Below are 18,443 nucleotides of genomic sequence, written 5' to 3' on the forward strand. Positions count from 1 at the left end.
TCGATATTAGTGCGCTGATCACCCAGGGGGGCAGTAGGGGGTGCTGCGATCAATATTAATGTGCTGATCACCCAGGGGGGCAGTAGGGGGCGCTGCGATCGATATTAGTGCACTGATCACCCGGGGGGCAGTAGGGGGCGCTGCGATCGATATTAGTGTGCTGATCACCCGGGGGAGGCAGTAGGGGGCGCTGCGATCGATATTAGTGCACTGATCACCCGGGGGGCAGTAGGGGGTGCTGCGATCAATATTAGTGCGCTGATCATCCGGGGGGCAGTAGGGGGCGCTGCGATCGATATTAGTGTGCTGATCACCCGGGGGGAGGCGGCATTAGGGGGCGCTGTGATCGATATTAGTGCGCTGGTCACCCGGGGGGGGCAGTAGGGGTCACTGCGATGGATATTAGTGTGCTGATCACCCGGGGAGGGGGCAGTAGGGGGCGCTGCGATCGATATTAGTGCGCTGATCACCCAGGGGGGCAGTAGGGGGTGCTGCGATCAATATTAGTGCGCTGATCATCCGGGGGGCAGTAGGGGGTGCTGCGATCAATATTAGTGCGCTGATCATCCGGGGGGCAGTAGGGGGCGCTGCGATCGATATTAGTGTGCTGATCACCCGGGGGGCAGTAGGGGGCGCTGTGATCGATATTCGTGCGCTGGTCACCCGGGGGGGGCAGTAGGGGGCGCTGCGATCGATATTAGTGTGCTGATCACCCGGGGAGGGGGCAGTAGGGGGCGCTGCGATCGATATTAGTGTGCTGATCACCCGGGGAGGGGGCAGTAGGGGGCGCTGCGATCGATATTAGTGCGCTGATCACCCAGGGGGGCAGTAGGGGGCGCTGTGATCGATATTAGTGCGCTGATCACCCGGGGGGCAGTAGGGGGCGCTGCGATCGATATTAGTGCGCTGATCACCCGGGGGGGGCATTAGGGGGCGCTGCGATCGATATTGGTGCGCTGATCACCCGGGGGGGGGGGCAGTAGGGGGCGCTGCGATCGATATTAGTGTGTTGAGCACCCGGGGGGAGGCAGGAGCGGGCACTGCGATCGATATTAGTGCACTGATCACCCGGGGTGTCAGTAGGGGGCGCTGCGATCGATATTAGTGTGCTGATCACCCGGGGGAGGCAGTAGGGGGCGCTGCGATCGATATTAGTGCACTGATCACCCGGGGGGGGGGGGCAGTAGGGGGCGCGGCAATCGATATTAGTGCACTGATCACCGGGGGGGGGGGGCAGTAGGGGGTGCTGCGATCGATATTAGTGTGCTGATCACCTGGGGGTGGGCAGTAGGGGGTGCTGCGATCGATATTAGTGCGCTGATCACCCGGGGGAGCAGTAGGGGCCGCTGCGATCGATATTAGTGTGCTGATCACCCAGGAGGGCAGTAGGGGGCGCTGCGATCGATATTAGTGCGCTGATCACCCGAGTGGGGCAGTAGGGGGCGCTGCAATCGATATTAGTGGGCTGATCACCCGGGGGGCAGTAGGGGGCGCTGTGATCGATATTAGTGTGCTGATCACCCGGTGGGGGGCAGTAGGGGGCGCTGCGATCGATATTAGTGTGCTGATCACCCGGTGGGGGGCAGTAGGGGGCGCTGCGATAGATATTAGTGTGCTGATCACCTGGGGGGGGGCAGTAGGGGGCGCTGCGATCGATATTAGTGTGCTGATCACCCAGGGGGGCATTAGGGGGCGCTGCGATCAATATTAGTGCGCTGATCACCCAGGGGGCAGTAGGGGGCGCTGCGATCAATATTAGTGCGCTGATCACCCAGGGGGCAGTAGGGGGCGCTGCGATCGATATCAGTGCGCTGATCACCCAGGGGGTGCAGTAGGGGGCGCTGCGATCGATATTAGCGCGCTGATCACCCGGCGGGCAGTAGGGGGCGCTGCGATCGATATTCGTGCGCTGATCACCCAGGGGGTGCAGTAGGGGGCACTGCGATCGATATTAGTTCCCTGATCACCCAGGGGGGGCAGTAGGGGGCGCTGCGATCGATATTAGTGCGCTGATCACCCGGCGGGCAGTAGGGGGCGCTGCGATCGATATTCGTGCGCTGATCATCCAGGGGGTGCAGTAGGGGGCACTGCGATCGATATTAGTTCCCTGATCACCCAGGGGGGGCAGTAGGGGGCGCTGCGATCGATATTCGTTTTCCGATCAACCGGGGCCGCCGCTCCTGATCCCTGATGGCATGTGCGCGTGCTCGACATCGGTCAATGACGGGTCGAAGTAGCGCTGTGATGTCTCCCCATGGTCAAATAGCCTGCTGGCAAATGATACCTGGCCTACACTACTTTCCTGCATTACAACCGTGACTCAAACCGTGACGGGACTTGTGCTTCGCTCACGAAAGTTAACCGTGTCACTTCCCCGCCTCATAATCACAACTGAAAAAACGCACGTGGCTTTTCCAACGTGTCAGGGGAAACCCCATACCCAGGCCAGCACCAAGAGCACCTCTTTCCAGCTCTGTAACATCACCCGTCTCCGCCCTTGCCTCAGCTCATCCGCTGCTGAAACCCTCCTCCATGCCTTTGTTACCTCTAGACTTGACTATTCCAACGCACTCCTGGCGGGTCTCTCACATTCTACCCTTCGTAAACTTGAGGTCATCCAAATCTCGGCTGCCCGTGTCCTAACTCGCACCAAGTCCCGTTCGTCCATTACCCCTGTGCCCGCTGGCTCCCGGTTAAGCAACGCCTCGATTTTAAAATTCTCATCCTTGTTTTCAAATCCCTCCACGGCCTCGTCCCCTCCCTATTTCTCTAATCTCCTCCAGCCCCCCCGCCCCCACCCCCCCCCCCCCCCCGAGATAAAACCTACTTCTTTGACCAAACTTTTTTTGGTTTTACAACACTCCTGTGAAGCGCCTTTGGACATATTACTATGTTAAAGGCGCTGTATAATGACAAGCGGTTGTTGTATGGCAGTGTATATATCACTGCTACTTTTTACTGTACTGCCAAATTTCCCCAACCCCCTTCCCACTTCCCCCTTTCCTCTCCTGAAGACACTGACTCCCTGCTGTGCCTCTGACTCAGGTTGCCGTGCTTCAGGTGTGAGTCTAGACAGTGAGTGTTGGTGGGCTATTCGACTCGCTGGGGCGTCACGATCCCGACCCGATCTCATCCTTCCACCCCCCTCCACCCCATTCCAGCCAGCAGATGCTTCTATCAGGGTTGGGGCAGGGATGGGGTGGCGATCAGTGAGTATGCTGCTAAACGGGTGACCGAATAAACCGTACGCTGTTTTTATTTCTTAATCGCCACTGTTGGCAATTCCGCTCGTTTTTCCTGCAAAGAGCAGCACCCGTGGCTCGGCGGGGCCGCACCTGCGCCTCCCGAGTCAGGAGGCCGTGGGCTCTGAGCACCCCCCCCACCACCACTACTCCAGAGACTTGAGCACAGAAACCTAGGCTGACACTCCCTCGGTCCTGCACTCTCGGAGGTGCTGTCTTTCGGGATGAGACGTTAAACCGAGGCCCCCCTCTGGCCTCTCGGGTGGACGTAAAACATAGAAACATAGAAGATAGGAGCAGGAGTAGGCCATTCGGTCCCTGAAGCCTGCTCCGCCATTCAATGCGATCATGGCTGATCATCCAAACTCAGTACCCGGTCCCTGCCTTCTCCCCATATCCCTTGATCCCTTTAGCCTTAAGAAATATATCTCAAATCAAATCAAATCAAATCAACTTTTATTGTCATTGTTAGTGCACAAGTGCAGTACAACGAAATGTAGGCTTGCGGCTCCCGAGAGTGTACATTTAGATTAAGACATTTAAACATTCAACATACATTTGGCTTGTAATACATTACATAAACATAACCATAATAAAGTGCATTGGCAGGTGTGCAGGCTTTAGAGTTTATTTGTGGAGTTCAGTAGGATGACAGCCCTGGGAAAGAAGCTGTTCCTAAATCTGCTCGTACGGGTGCGAATGCATCTGTAGCGTCTCCCAGATGGCAGGAGGGTGAACAGATTGTGGCTGGGGAGGGTAGGGTCTTTGATGATGGACCCTGACCTCCGTAAACAGCGTTTCTGGTATATGTGCTCTTCTTGAATATATTTAATGAATTGGCCTCAACTGCCTTGTGTGGTAGAGAATTCCACGCAGTGCTTGCGTATCCCAGGGGCGCAGTTAGTTCGAAGCGTCCCCTGGGATCACGTGGGCCATGGAGAGCCAATGGTAGCGGGGAATGCTTCATTCATAAGTTTGACAGGAAGAGCTGTCAAACCTATAAATACTATAAGCCCCAAAACATCACTAAAACCTCAAATAAATTTTTTTTAATCACATTTTTAAAATAAACTATAAATTATATAAAATAACTATTTTAAACAATAATTTAAATTTTTGATAAAATTAATTACATTTTCTAACGGGGCTAAAGATAAACTTACCTTTCTTTAAAGTATTTAAAAATAATAAACCTGTGGAAAAAATGTTTTAATTTTAATTAATTCACCACTTACCTTGTTAAACGCAGGCCTTGCGCCTGCTTTTTAAAATGGTAACTGCTGGAGACTTACCCTCCCGGAGAAACCTGCAAGAAAACCGTAAGTTTGATGCGCACGCGCTGCCGCTCCGGCGCACGTGTTCCACCTCTGAACCCCTTCTTTCAGGGGAACGGAAGTTCCGGTTTCCCACGCATGCGCAGTGCATGCACGGAACCGGCACTTTCGTTGGGCCGACGCGCGAGTACCCCGTGCGGACTCACCCGTTGGGGACCCGAAATTCTGGGCCATTGTCAAGAGAGTGACATGTCTTGTGCTGGGTATGGGCAGCTGTGGCTCAGGGATCCAGGGGTCACAGTCTAAGGATAAGGGGTAAGCCATTTAGGACTGGAATGAGGAGGAATTTCTTCACCCAGAGAGTGGTGACCCTGTGGAATTCTCTGCCACAGAGGGCGGTGGAGGCCAGTTCATTAAGTATACTCAAGAAAGAGTTGGATATATTTCTTAAGGCTAAAGGGATCAAGGGATATGGGGAGAAGGCAGGGACAGGGTACTGAGTTTGGATGATCAGCCATGATCTCATTGAATGGCGGAGCAGGCTCGAAGGGCCGAATGGCCGACTCCTGCTCCTATCTTCTATGTTTCTATAGCACTCTGAGTCAGAAGGTTGTGGGTTCAAGTCCCATTCGCTAACTCCAGGTAAACTTACAGCCAGCTGCGAAAGCCTCTACCACACAGAGTGGGACACCACCCCCCCCCCCCCCCTAGGCTCGCAGCCCTCAAAGATCCACAACAGGGGGGGCAGCTATTCGGCCGGGGGAGCCATCAGCACAAACTTCACGCAGTGCCTCTTTAAGCGTTTAAGTTTGTTTTTAAAAAAAAAGTCAGGCCGTTAATTTCCTGTTGGCAGTACTTGCCTTCCTGGTGCGGAGCAAAGGCATACAAGATCTTGTAATTGAGGGAGGGAGAGGGGAAGGGGGGGAGATTCAACTTAAAAAAAAAGTTCTGAGTCAAAGTTTTCTTGCAAACTTTGAGCCCGGAGATGGGACAGGTGGGAGGCATGACCGTAGCCAAGAGGTCGAGGCGGAAGATCAGGCTGGGCTTCCTGATGTTACTGACAGTTCTAGCGATCTCCCTGGCCACCTTCAGCCTGGCTGTGGCTGCCTTGTCCTGGCTCGAGTGTCACAATCACTCGCGGTCTCTGCAAGTTTGGAGAAGCGACCTTCACCAGCAAGTAAGACAATTCAATCTTGCCAGGGGGTGGGTGGGTGCGGGGAGCCGGTCAGGGAAGAAAGGGTGGGTGCAAGGGTTAGGCGCACGCTGCAAAGTATTTATTGCAAACTTTTTTTTTCAAAATGCATGCATCGGTGTTTGAACAGATCTGCAGAAAAACCGCCTGCCCAGAACGGCATTTAATCGGTGCCATTGCACTGGACACATTATTCTGCAGTCTTGAGATGTGCTTCAGTTCCAACGGAAGTTTATAAAACTTTGTCACCCATGTGAGTGGTTATATTGTGCGTGTAGGATTTTCTGCATCTGCAGGGACTGGCCCGTGTTGGATTTGCACTGCTCTGTGATATTGTCAAGATAGTGACATGTCTTGCGCTGGTTAACGGCAGCTGTGGCTCAGGGATAGCACTCTGAGTCAGAAGGTTGTGGGTTCAAGTCCCCACTTCGGAGACTTGAAATCCAAGCTGACACTCCAGGGCAGTACTGAGGGAGAGCCGCACTGTTGGAGGGGCAGTACGGAGGGAGCGCTGCACTGTCGGAGGGGCAATACTGAGGGAGCGCTGCACTGTCGGAGGGGCAGTACTGAGGGAGCGCAGCACCGTCGGAGGGGCAGTACTGAGGGAGCGCAGCACCGTCGGAGGGGCAGTACTGAGGGAGTGCTGCACTGTCGGAGGGGCAGTACTGAGGGAGCGCCGCACTGTTGGAGGGGCAGTACTGAGGGAGTGCTGCACTGTCGGAGGGGCAGTACTGAGGGAGTGCTGCACTGTCGGAGGGGCAGTACTGAGGGAGTGCTGCACTGTCGGAGGGGCAGAACTGAGGGAGAGCCGCAATGTCGGAGGGACCGTCTTTCGGATGAGACGTTAAAACCGAGGCCCCGTCTGCCCTCTTGGGTGGACGGAAAAGTTCCCACAGCCACTATTTCGAAGAAGAGCAGGGGGAGTTCTCCCCGGTGCCCTGGGCCAATATTTATCCCTCAACCAACAGGTAAAGCAGGTGATCTGGTGTTTAGAAACATAGAAGATCGGAGCAGGAGTAGGCCATTCGGCCCCTCGAGCCTGCTCCGCCATTCAATGCGATCATGGCTGATCATCCAAATTCAGTACCCTGTCCCTGCCTTCTCCCCATATCCCTTGATCTCTTTAGCCTTAAGAAATATATCTAACTCCTTCTTGAATATATTTAATGAATTGGCCTCAACTGCCTTCTGTGGTAGAGAATTCCACAGGTTCACCACTCTCTGGGTGAAGAAATTCCTCCTCATCTCTGTCCTAAATGGCTTACCCCTTATCCTTAGACTGTGACCCCTGGTTCTGGACTCCCCGACCATCGGCAACATCCTTCCTGCATCTAATCTGTCTAGTCCTGTTAGAATTTTATAAGTTTCAATGAGATCCCATCTCATTCTTCTAAACTCTAGCGAATATAAGCCTAATCGACCCAATCTCTCTTCATACGTCATTCCTGCCATCCCAGGTATCAGTCTGGTGAATCTTCGCTGCACTCCCTCCATGGCAAGAACATCCTTCCTCAGATAAGGCGACCAAAACTGCACACAATACTCAAGGTGTGGTCTCACCAAGACCCTGTACAACTCACAGAAATCACAGAAACCCCACAGTGCAGATAGAGGCCATTTCGGCCCATCGAGCCTGCACCGACGCATATCCCACCCGATCCCCGTAACCCCTACACCAACACATATCCCACCCTCTCCCCGTAACCCCACGTATTTAATCCCCCTAACACTAAGGGTCAATTTATCATAGCCAATCAACCTAACCCGCACATTTTTGGACTGTGGGAGGAAACCGGAGCACCCGGAGGAAACCCACGCAAACACGGGGAGAATGTGCAAACTCCACACAGACAGTCGCCCGAGGCCGGATTCGAACCCGGGTCCCTGGTGCTGTGAGGCAACAGTGCTAACCACTATGCCACCGTGCCGCCCTGCAGCAAGACATCCTTGCTCATGTACTCGAATCCTATGAAGGCCAACATACCATTTGCCTTCTTAACCGCCTGCTGCACCCGCATGCTTACCTTCAGCGACTGGTGCACAAGGACACCCAGGTCTCGTTGCACTTCCCCTTCTCCCAATCTATTACCGTTCAGATAATAATCTGCCTTCCTGTTTTTGCCACCAAAGTGGATAACCTCGCATTTATCCACATTATACTGCATCTGCCCAATCACCCAACCTGTCCAAATCATACTGGAGTTTCTCGGCATCCTCCTCACAGCACACACGCCCACCCAGCTTTGTGTCATCTGCAAACCTGGAGATATTACATCTAGTTCCCTTGTCTAGATCATTTATATATATTGTGAATAGCTGGGGTCCTAGCACTGATCCCTGTGGTACCCCACTAGTCACTGCCTGCCACTCGGAAAAAGAGCCGTTTATTCCAACTCTTTGCTTCCTGTCTGCCAACCAGTTCTCTATCCAAGTCAGTACCTTGCCCCCAATCCCATGTGCCTTAACTTTACACGCTAATCTCTTATGCGGGTCCTTATCGAAAGCCTTTTGAAAGTCCAAATACACCACATCCACTGGTTCTCCCTTGTCTATTCTACCAGTTACATCCTCAAAAAATTCCAGTAGATTAGTCAAGCACGATTTACCTTTTGTAAATCCATGTTGACTTTGTCCGATCCTGTCACTGTTTTCCAAGTGCTCAGCTATTACATCTTTTATAATGGACTCCAGCATTTTCCCCACTACCGATGTCAGGCTTACCGGTCTATAATTCCCCGTTTTCTCTCTACCACCTTTTTTGAATAGTCCCCTTGCCTAGATCATTAATAATATAGATCATTTAATAGAGATCGTTTATCACGTCGCTGTTTGTGGGAGCTTGCTGTGCGCAAATTGGCTGCCGCGTTTCCTACATGACAACAGTGACCACACTTCAAAAAGTACTTCATTGGCTGTAAAGTGCTTTGGGACGTCCTGAGGTGGTGAAAGGCGCTGGAGAAATGCGAGTATTTCTGGGGTTTTTTTTGTGCTGTTAACTACTGTGCGATCTGCAGCAACTCACTGTATGAAGCAGGCAAGCTCTGTGAATGTAATGGGCGCCCCCCTCAGCTAGGCCCCGAACTGCCCGCTCTTTCCCCCACCCCTCCGACGGCTCAGTATCTCCCCATACCTGACCTGACCCAGGGGCACGAGATGCTGACACCGAGTGTACCGCAGTGGAGGGTGCGCCACTTCCCAACACTGATGTCCCAGGCACATTCTGGAGACCCGACCACCTCCTGGGACACGTGGGGGGGGTGGGGTTGGGGGGTGGAGGGAGGGGGGGGTGTTGGGGGCGGGGGGGGGGCAGTGTTCCCTCCCCGGGCTCGTGATTTACGAGCTCCCTGTGCAATCAAAAACCTGCCGAGTGCCTCACTCCAGGTAAAGTGACTAATCGCCGGGAGAGGAGCCAGGGATCTTCGCCCCGAGGCGACCAGAGCAGCACCACGCTTTGTGCAAGGTCTGCATTTCACTGACGATTCTCCCACGGTCCCAGCAAGTCCGGATCCCTCCTACCCGAAAACACCGAGTTGGTACAGGTGGCAGGAAGTCCCTCCATTCCAGGCTCGGACTCCAGGGGGAGCCATGGAGTCAAAGAACCTTCGAGTGACGGAGGAAATGTTCGGGGGACCGGGTTGGGGGAAAGTGCGCTGTGTGTTTCTGCTTGGACAGGCTGGGCTGGGCCCAATGGCCTCCCACATCCTCCAGTCCCTATCTTGAGATCTTTCGGTCTGCTGGCCAACCTCCCACTCTCCGTAAACTGGAGCTCATCCATTCTGCCCCGTGTCCTAACTCACACCGAGTCCTGTTCACCCGTCACCCCCTGTGCTCACTGCCCCGTGTCCAAACTCACACCGAGTCCCGTTCACCCATCACCCCCTGTGCTCACTGCCCCGTGTCCTAACTCACACCCAGTCCCGTTCACCCATCACCCCCTGTGCTCACTGCCCCGTGTCCTAACTCACACCCTGTCCCGTTCACCCATCACCCCCTGTGCTCACTGCCCCGTGTCCTAACTCACACCCAGTCCCGTTCACCCATCGCCCCCTGTGCTCACTGCCCCGTGTCCTAACTCGCACCCAGTCCCGTTCACCCATCACCCCCTGTGCTCACTGCCCCGTGTCCTAACTCACACCCAGTCCCGTTCACCCATCACCCCTGTGCTCACTGCCCCGTGTCCTAACTCGCCCCGAGTCCCGTTCACCCATCACCCCCTGTGCTCACTGCCCCGTGTCCTAACTCACACCCAGTCCCGTTCACCCATCACCCCCTGTGCTCACTGCCCCGTGTCCTAACTCACACCCAGTCCCGTTCACCCATCGCCCCCTGTGCTCACTGCCCCTTGTCCTAACTCGCACCGAGTCCCGTTCACCCATCACCCCCTGTGCTCACTGCCCCGTGTCCTAACTCGCCCCGAGTCCCGTTCACCCATCACCCCCTGTGCTCACTGCCCCGTGTCCTAACTCACACCCAGTCCCGTTCACCCATCACCCCCTGTGCTCACTGCCCCGTGTCCTAACTCACACCCAGTCCCGTTCACCCATCACCTCCTGTGCTCACTGCCCCGTGTCCTAACTCACACCCAGTCCCGTTCACCCATCACCTCCTGTGCTCACTGCCCCGTGTCCTAACTCACACCCAGTCCCGTTCACCCATCACCCCCCGTGCTCACTGCCCCGTGTCCTAACTCGCACCCAGTCCCGTTCACCCATCACCCCCTGTGCTCACTGCCCCGTGTCCTAACTCACACCCAGTCCCGTTCACCCATCACCCCCTGTGCTCACTGCCCCGTGTCCTAACTCACACCCAGTCCCGTTCACCCATCACCCCCTGTGCTCACTGCCCCGTGTCCTAACTCACACCCAGTCCCGTTCGCCCATCACCCCCTGTGCTCACTGCCCCGTGTCCTAACTCGCACCCAGTCCCGTTCACCCATCACCCCCTGTGCTCACTGCCCCGTGTCCTAACTCACACCAAGTCCCGTTCACCCATCACCTCCTGTGCTCACTGCCCCGTGTCCTAACTCACACCCAGTCCCGTTCACCCATCACCCCCTGTGCTCACTGCCCCGTGTCCTAACTCGCACCGAGTCCCGTTCACCCATCGCCCCCTGTGCTCACTGCCGCGTGTCCTAACTCACACCCAGTCCCGTTCACCCATCGCCCCCTGTGCTCACTGCCCCGTGTCCTAACTCACACCCAGTCCCGTTCACCCATCGCCCCCTGTGCTCACTGCCCCGTGTCCTAACTCACACCCAGTCCCGTTCACCCATCACCCCCTGTGCTCACTGCCCCGTGTCCTAACTCGCACCGAGTCCCGTTCACCCATCACCCCCTGTGCTCACTGCCCAGTGTCCTAACTCACACCCAGTCCCGTTCACCCATCACCCCCTGTGCTCGCTGCCCAGTGTCCTAACTCACACCCAGTCCCGTTCACCCATCACCCCCTGTGCTCACTGCCCCGTGTCCTAACTCGCCCCGAGTCCCATTCACCCATCACCCCCTGTGCTCACTGCCCCGTGTCCTAACTCGCACCGAGTCCCGTTCACCCATCACCCCCTGTGCTCACTGCCCCGTGTCCTAACTCACACCCAGTCCCGTTCACCCATCACCCCCCCTGCGCTCGCTGACCCGTGTCCTAACTCACACCGAGTCCCGTTCACCCATCACCCCCTGTGCACACTGCCTCGTGTCCTAACTCGCACCGAGTCCCGTTCACCCATCACCCCCTGTGCTCACTGCCCCGTGTCCTAACTCACACCCAGTCCCGTTCACCCATCACCCCCTGTGCTCACTGCCCCGTGTCCTAACTCGCCCCGAGTCCCATTCACCCATCACCCCCTGTGCTCACTGCCCCGTGTCCTAACTCACACCGAGTCCCGTTCACCCATCACCCCCTGTGCTCACTGCCCCGTGTCCTAACTCGCACCGAGTCCCGTTCACCCATCGCCCCCTGTGCTCACTGCCCCGTGTCCTAACTCACACCCAGTCCCGTTCACCCATCACCCCCTGTGCTCACTGCCCCGTGTCCTAACTCGCACCGAGTCCCGTTCACCCATCACCCCCTGTGCTCACTGCCCCGTGTCCTAACTCGCACCGAGTCCCGTTCACCCATCACCCCCTGTGCACACTGCCTCGTGTCCTAACTCACACCCAGTCCCGTTCACCCATCGCCCCCTGTGCTCACTGCCCCGTGTCCTAACTCACACCCAGTCCCGTTCACCCATCACCCCCCCTGCGCTCGCTGACCCGTGTCCTAACTCACACCCAGTCCCGTTCACCCATCACCCCCTGTGCTCACTGCCCCGTGTCCCAACTCACACCCAGTCCCGTTCACCCATCACCCCCTGTGCTCACTGCCCCGTGTCCTAACTCACACCCAGTCCCGTTCACCCATCACCCCCCCTGCGCTCGCTGACCCGTGTCCTAACTCACACTCAGTCCCGTTCACCCATCGCCCCCTGTGCTCACTGCCCCGTGTCCTAACTCGCACCCAGTCCCGTTCACCCATCACCCCCTGTGCTCACTGCCCCGTGTCCTAACTCGCACCCAGTCCCGTTCACCCATCACCCCCTGTGCTCACTGCCCCGTGTCCTAACTCACACCCAGTCCCGTTCACCCATCACCCCCCCTGCGCTCGCTGACCCGTGTCCTAACTCACACCCAGTCCCGTTCACCCATCGCCCCCTGTGCTCACTGCCCCGTGTCCTAACTCACACCGAGTCCCGTTCACCCATCACCCCCCCTGCGCTCACTGCCCCGTGTCCTAACTCACACCCAGTCCCGTTCACCCATCACTCCCTGTGCTCACTGCCCCGTGTCCTAACTCGCACCGAGTCCCGTTCACCCATCACCCCCTGTGCTCACTGCCCCGTGTCCTAACTCACACCCAGTCCCGTTCACCCATCGCCCCCTGTGCTCACTGCCCCGTGTCCTAACTCACACCGAGTCCCGTTCACCCATCACCCCCCCTGCGCTCACTGCCCCGTGTCCTAACTCACACCGAGTCCCGTTCACCCATCACCCCCCCTGCGCTCACTGCCCCGTGTCCTAACTCACACCGAGTCCCGTTCACCCATCACCCCCCCTGCGCTCACTGCCCCGTGTCCTAACTCACACCCAGTCCCGTTCACCCATCACCCCCCCTGCGCTCGCTGACCTACATTGGCTCCCGGTCCGGCAACGCCTCGATTTCAAAACTCTTTTCCTCGTGTATCAATCCCGCTGCGGGCTTGCCCTTCCTCTGTATCCTCTTCCAGCCCCACAACCCTCTGATCATAAGACGCAGGAGCCAGGAGTCGGTCATTGGGCCCCTCGAGCCGTCTCCGCCATTCAATAAGGTCATGGCTGATCTAATCTTGGCCTCAACTCCACTTCCCTGCCCGCTCCCCATAGCCCTTGACTCCCTTACCGTTCAAATATCTGTCTCTCCCCGCCTTAAATATATTCAATGACTCCGCCTCCACAGCTCTCTGGGGAAGAGAATTCCGAAGATTCACGACCCTTGAGAGAAGAAATTCCTCCTCATTTCCGTTTTAAATGGGTGTCCCCTCATTCTGAAACTGTGCCCCCGAGTTCTAGATTCCCCCACGAGGGGAAACATCCTCTCTGCATCTACCCTGTCGAGCCCCCTCAGTATCTTATATGTTTCAATAAGATCACCTCTCATTCTTCTAAACCCCAATGAGTATAGGCCCAACCTGCTCAACCTTTCTTCAGAAGACAACCCCTTCATCTCAGGAATCAACCTCGTGAACCTTCTGTGAACTGCCTCCAATGCAAGTATATCCTTCCTTAAATAAGGAGACCAAAACTGTACGCAGTACTCCAGGTGTGGTCTCACCAACGCCCTATACAGTTGTAACAGGACTTCCCTACTTTTATACTCCATTCCCTTTGCAATAAAGGCCAACACTCCATTTGCCTTCCTAATTACTTGCTGTACCTTCATGCTAACTTTTTGTGATTCATGTACAAGGACCCCCAGATCCCTCTGTACCTCAGCATTTTGTAATCTCTCCCCATTTAAATAATAATTTGCTTTTTTATTTTTCCTACCGAAGTGGATAACCTCGCATTTTCCCACATTAAACTCCATCTGCCAGATTCCTGCCCACTCACTTAGCCGATCTATACCCCTTTGGAGATTCTTTGTGTCCTCCACACAATTTGCTTTCCCACCTATCTTTGTATCATCAGCAAATTTGGCCTCAGTACACTCGGTCCCTTCATCCAAGTCATTAATGTAGATTGTAAATAGTTGGGGCCCCAGCACTGATCCCTGTGGCACCCCACTAGTTACAGTTTGCCAACCGGAAAATGACCCATTTATCCCGACTCTCTGCTTTCTGTTAGTTAGCCAATCCTCTATCCATGCTAATATATTACCCCCAACCCCGTGAGCTCTTATCTTGTGCTGTAACCTTTTATGTGGCACCTTATCGAATGCCTTCTGGAAATCCATCTCTGCGCTCCTCCAATTCTGGCCTCTTGCCCATCCCCCGATTTTAATCGCTCCACCATTGGTGGCCGTGCCTTCAGCTGCCCGGGCCCTAAGCTCTGGAATTCCCTCCCTAAACCTCTCCGCCTCTCTCTCCTCCTTTAAGACGCTGCTTAAAACCGACCTCTTTGACCAAGCTTCTGGTCGCCTGTCCTAATATCTCTTTCGGTGTCAAATCTGGGTCTGATTAACGTTGCTGTGAAGTGCCTTGGGGCCTTTAACTATGTTAGCGGCGCTATATAAATGCACCTTGCTGTTTTCAGCCCTATCACTGTTGGCTCCCGCGAGTCCAGGGTCCGTGAGCCAAGTCATGCCATTCCCACGGCTTAATCTGCCTCCCGTGATCAAGTGACCGGGGGATTTGTAGATCCCTGTCGGTGTGCGATACTCCTGGACTCCGACCTCAGTAAGAGGAGCGAGGAACTGGCCCTCGTCCTTCCCCTCCCGGGACAGGCACCATTCGCAGGTTTCTCACTGACCAGGGTCGCGCACAAGGCCGGGCCGCCAGGACCACCTATCGTGGGGCTGAGCTATGGGGAACGGATCTCCAGCGAGGATGGGAGGGTTTAGTGGGGGAGGAAGGGGTGGAGGTCAGCTAGTTGACTCGATGCTTGCCTCTGTTGTGTACTGCAGGGCGAATGAGTGCCAGCGAGGGCAGGAAGTGCTGATGGGAACAGCTCAAGAATATCTTGGCCCTGCTCCAGCCTGGCAGCAGCTGCCTGAGGCGGCAGGCACCGAGTGACGCAGTATTGTGGTTGCGGTTTGACAGGCTACAGAGCAAGCCATCACTTGCTGCTGTCGAGAAGCCAGGCAGAGCAGTACACACACACAGACACACAGACACACACAGACAGACACACAGACACACACACAGACACAGACACAGACACAGACAGACACACACACAGACAGACACACACACAGACACACACACACACAGACACAGACAGACACACACACAGACAGACACACACAGACACACACACACACAGACACACACACACAGACACACACACAGACACACACACAGGCAGACACACACACAGACACACGCACACACAGACAGACACACACACACAGACACACACACACACAGACACACAAACAGACACACACACAGACAGACACACACACAGGCAGACACACACAGACACACACACAGACAGACACACAGACAGACACACACACACAGACACAGACACACACACACACACACACACACACACACACACAGACACACACACACACACCTCTGTCAGCCATGGCTCAGTGAGCAACACTCTCGACTCTGAGTCCGACGGTTGTGGCATTACTGAGGGAGCGCCGCACTGTCGGAGGGGCGGTACTGAGGGATCTCCGCACTGTCGGAGGGGCAGTACTGAGGGAGTGCCGCACTGTCGAAGGGGCAGTACTGAGGGAGTGCCGCACTGTCAGAGGGGCAATATTGAGGGAGCGCCGCACTGTCGGAGGGGCAGTACTGAGGGAGTGCCGCACTGTCAGAGGGGCAATATTGAGGGAGCGCCGCACTGTCGGAGGGGCAGTACTGAGGGAGCGCCGCACTGTCGGAGGGGCAGTACTGAGGGAGCGCCGCACTGTCGGAGGGGCAGTATTGAGGGAGCGCCGCACTGTCGGAGGGGCAGTACTGAGGGAGCGCCGCACTGTCGGAGGGACAGTACTGAGGGAGCGCCGCACTGTCGGGGGGGCAGTACTGAGGGAGCGCCGCACTGTGGGAGGGGCAGTACTGAGGGAGCGCTGCACTGTCGGAGGGGCAGTACTGAGGGAGCGCCGCACTGTCGGAGGGGCAGTACTGAGGGAGCACTGCACTGTCGGAGGGGCAGTATTGAGGGAGCGTCGCACTGTCGGAGGGGCAGTACTGAAGGAGTGCTGCACTGTCGGAGGGGCAGTACTGAGGGAGCGCCGCACTGTCGGAGGGGCAGTACTGAGGGAGCACTGCACTGTCGGAGGGGCAGTATTGAGGGAGCGTCGCACTGTCGGAGGGGCAGTACTGAGGGAGCGCCGCACTGTCGGAGGGGCAGTACTGAGGGAGCGCCGCACTGTCGGAGGGGCAGTACTGAGGGAGCGCCGCACTGTCGGGGGGGCAGTACTGAGGGAGCGCCGCACTGTGGGAGGGGCAGTACTGAGGGAGCGCCGCACTGTCAGAGGGGCAGTACTGAGGAAGCGCCGCACTGTCGGAGGGGCAGTATTGAGGGAGCGTCGCACTGTCGGAGGGGCAGTACTGAGGGAGTGCCGCACTGTCGGAGGGGCAGTATTGAGGGAGCGTCGCACTGTCGGAGGGGCGGTACTGAGGGAGCGCTGCACTGTCGGAGGGGCAGTACTGAGGGAGCGCCGCACTGTCGGAGGGGCAGTACTGAGGGAGCGCCGCACTGTCGGGGGGGCAGTACTGAGGGAGCGCCGCACTGTGGGAGGGGCAGTACTGAGGGAGCGCCGCACTGTCAGAGGGGCAGTACTGAGGAAGCGCCGCACTGTCAGAGGGGCAGTATTGAGGGAGCGTCGCACTGTCGGAGGGGCAGTACTGAGGGAGTGCCGCACTGTCGGAGGGGCAGTACTGAGGGAGCGCCGCACTGTCGGAGGGGCAGTACTGAGGGAGCGCCGCACTGTCGGGGGGGCAGTACTGAGGGAGCGCCGCACTGTGGGAGGGGCAGTACTGAGGGAGCGCCGCACTGTCGGAGGGGCAGTACTGAGGGAGCGCCGCACTGTCGGAGGGGCAGTACTGAGGGAGCGCCGCACTGTGGGAGGGGCAGTACTGAGGGAGCGCCGCACTGTCGGAGGGGCAGTACTGAGGGAGCGCCGCACTGTCGGAGGGGCAGTACTGAGGGAACACCGCACTGTCGGAGGGGCAGTACTGAGGGAGCACTGCACTGTCAGAGGGGCAGTACTGAGGGAGCGCCGCACTGTCGGAGGTGCAGTACTGAGGGAGCACCGCACTGTCGGAAGGGCAGTACTGAGGGAGCGCCGCACTGTCGGAGGGGCAGTACTGAGGGAGCGCCGCACTGTCGGAGGGGCTGTACTGAGGGAGCGCCGCACTGTCGGAGGGGCAGTACTGAGGGAGCGCCGCACTGTGGGAGGGGCAGTACTGAGGGAGCGCCGCACTGTCGGAGGGGCAGTACTGCGGGAGCACTGCACTGTCAGAGGGGCAGTACTGAGGGAGCGCCGCACTGTCGGAGGGGCAGTACTGAGGGAGCACCGCACTGTCGGAGGGGCAGTACTGAGGGAGCGCCGCACTGTCGGAGGGGCAGTACTGAGGGAGCGCCGCACTTTCGGAGGGGCAGTACTGAGGGAGCGCCGCACTGTCTGAAGGGCAGTACTGAGGGAGCGCCACACTGCCGGAGGGGCAGTACTGAGGTAGCGCCGCACTGTCGGAGGGGCAGTACTGAGGGAGCGCCGCACTGTCGGAGGGGCAGTACTGAGGGAGCGCTGCACTGTCGGAGGGGCAGTACTGAGGGAGCGCCGCACTGTCGGTGGGGCAGTACTGAGGGAGCGCTGCACTGTCGGAGGGGCAGTACTGAGGGAGCGCCGCACTGTCGGAGGGGCAGTATTGAGGGAGCGTCGCACTGTCGGAGGGGCAGTACTGAGGGGAGCGCTGCACTGTCGGAGGGGCAGTACTGAGGGAGCGCCGCACTGTCGGAGGGGCGGTACTGAGGGAGCGCCGCACTTTCGGAGGGGCGGTACTGAGGGAGCGCCGCACTGTCGGAGGGGCAGTACTGAGGGAGCGCCGCACTGTCGGAGGGGCAGTACTGAGGGAGCGCCTCACTGTCGGAGGGGCAGTACTGAGGGAGCGCCGCACTGTCGGAGGGGCAGTACTGAGGGAGTGCAGCACGTCGGAGGGGCAGTACTGAGGGAGCACCGCACTGTCGGAGGGGCAGTACTGAGGGAGCGCCGCACTGTCGGAGGGGCAGTACTGAGGGAGCGCTGCACTGTCAGAGGGGCAGTACTGAGGGGAGCGCTGCGCTGTCGGAGGGGCAGTACTGAGGGAGCGCTGCACTGTTGGAGGTGCTGTCTTTTGGATGGGACGTTAAACTGAAGCCCCCGTCTGCCCTCCCGGCTGGACGTAAAAGATCCCACGGTGCTATTTCGAGGAAGGGCAGGGGAATTCTGTCCAGTATATATCCCTCACTCAACATCAGTAAAACAGATTATCGGGTCACTATCACTGCTTGTGGGAACTTGCTGTGCACAAATTGGCTGCCGCGTTTCCTACATTACAACAGTGACTGC

General features: G+C 57.2%; 1 protein-coding gene across 1 annotated transcript in view; it reads left to right on the plus strand.

The window, feature by feature from the left end:
* Positions 1 to 5,397: 5,397 nt before the first annotated feature.
* tnfsf12 (TNF superfamily member 12) overlaps positions 5,398 to 18,443 on the plus strand; it is a 78,980-nt gene continuing 65,934 nt past the window's right edge. The window contains exon 1 of the mRNA XM_085977142.1: positions 5,398 to 5,693. Within this exon, the coding sequence (XP_085833268.1) occupies positions 5,502 to 5,693 (192 nt within the window). The 5' untranslated portion in view covers positions 5,398 to 5,501. The remainder of the gene's footprint in view (positions 5,694 to 18,443) is intronic.

This window comes from Somniosus microcephalus, unplaced genomic scaffold, assembly GCF_052327205.1.
Source record: "Somniosus microcephalus isolate GS21.2 unplaced genomic scaffold, FLI_Smic_1.0 unresolved_chr4, whole genome shotgun sequence".
Taxonomy (NCBI): Eukaryota; Metazoa; Chordata; class Chondrichthyes; order Squaliformes; family Somniosidae; genus Somniosus; species Somniosus microcephalus.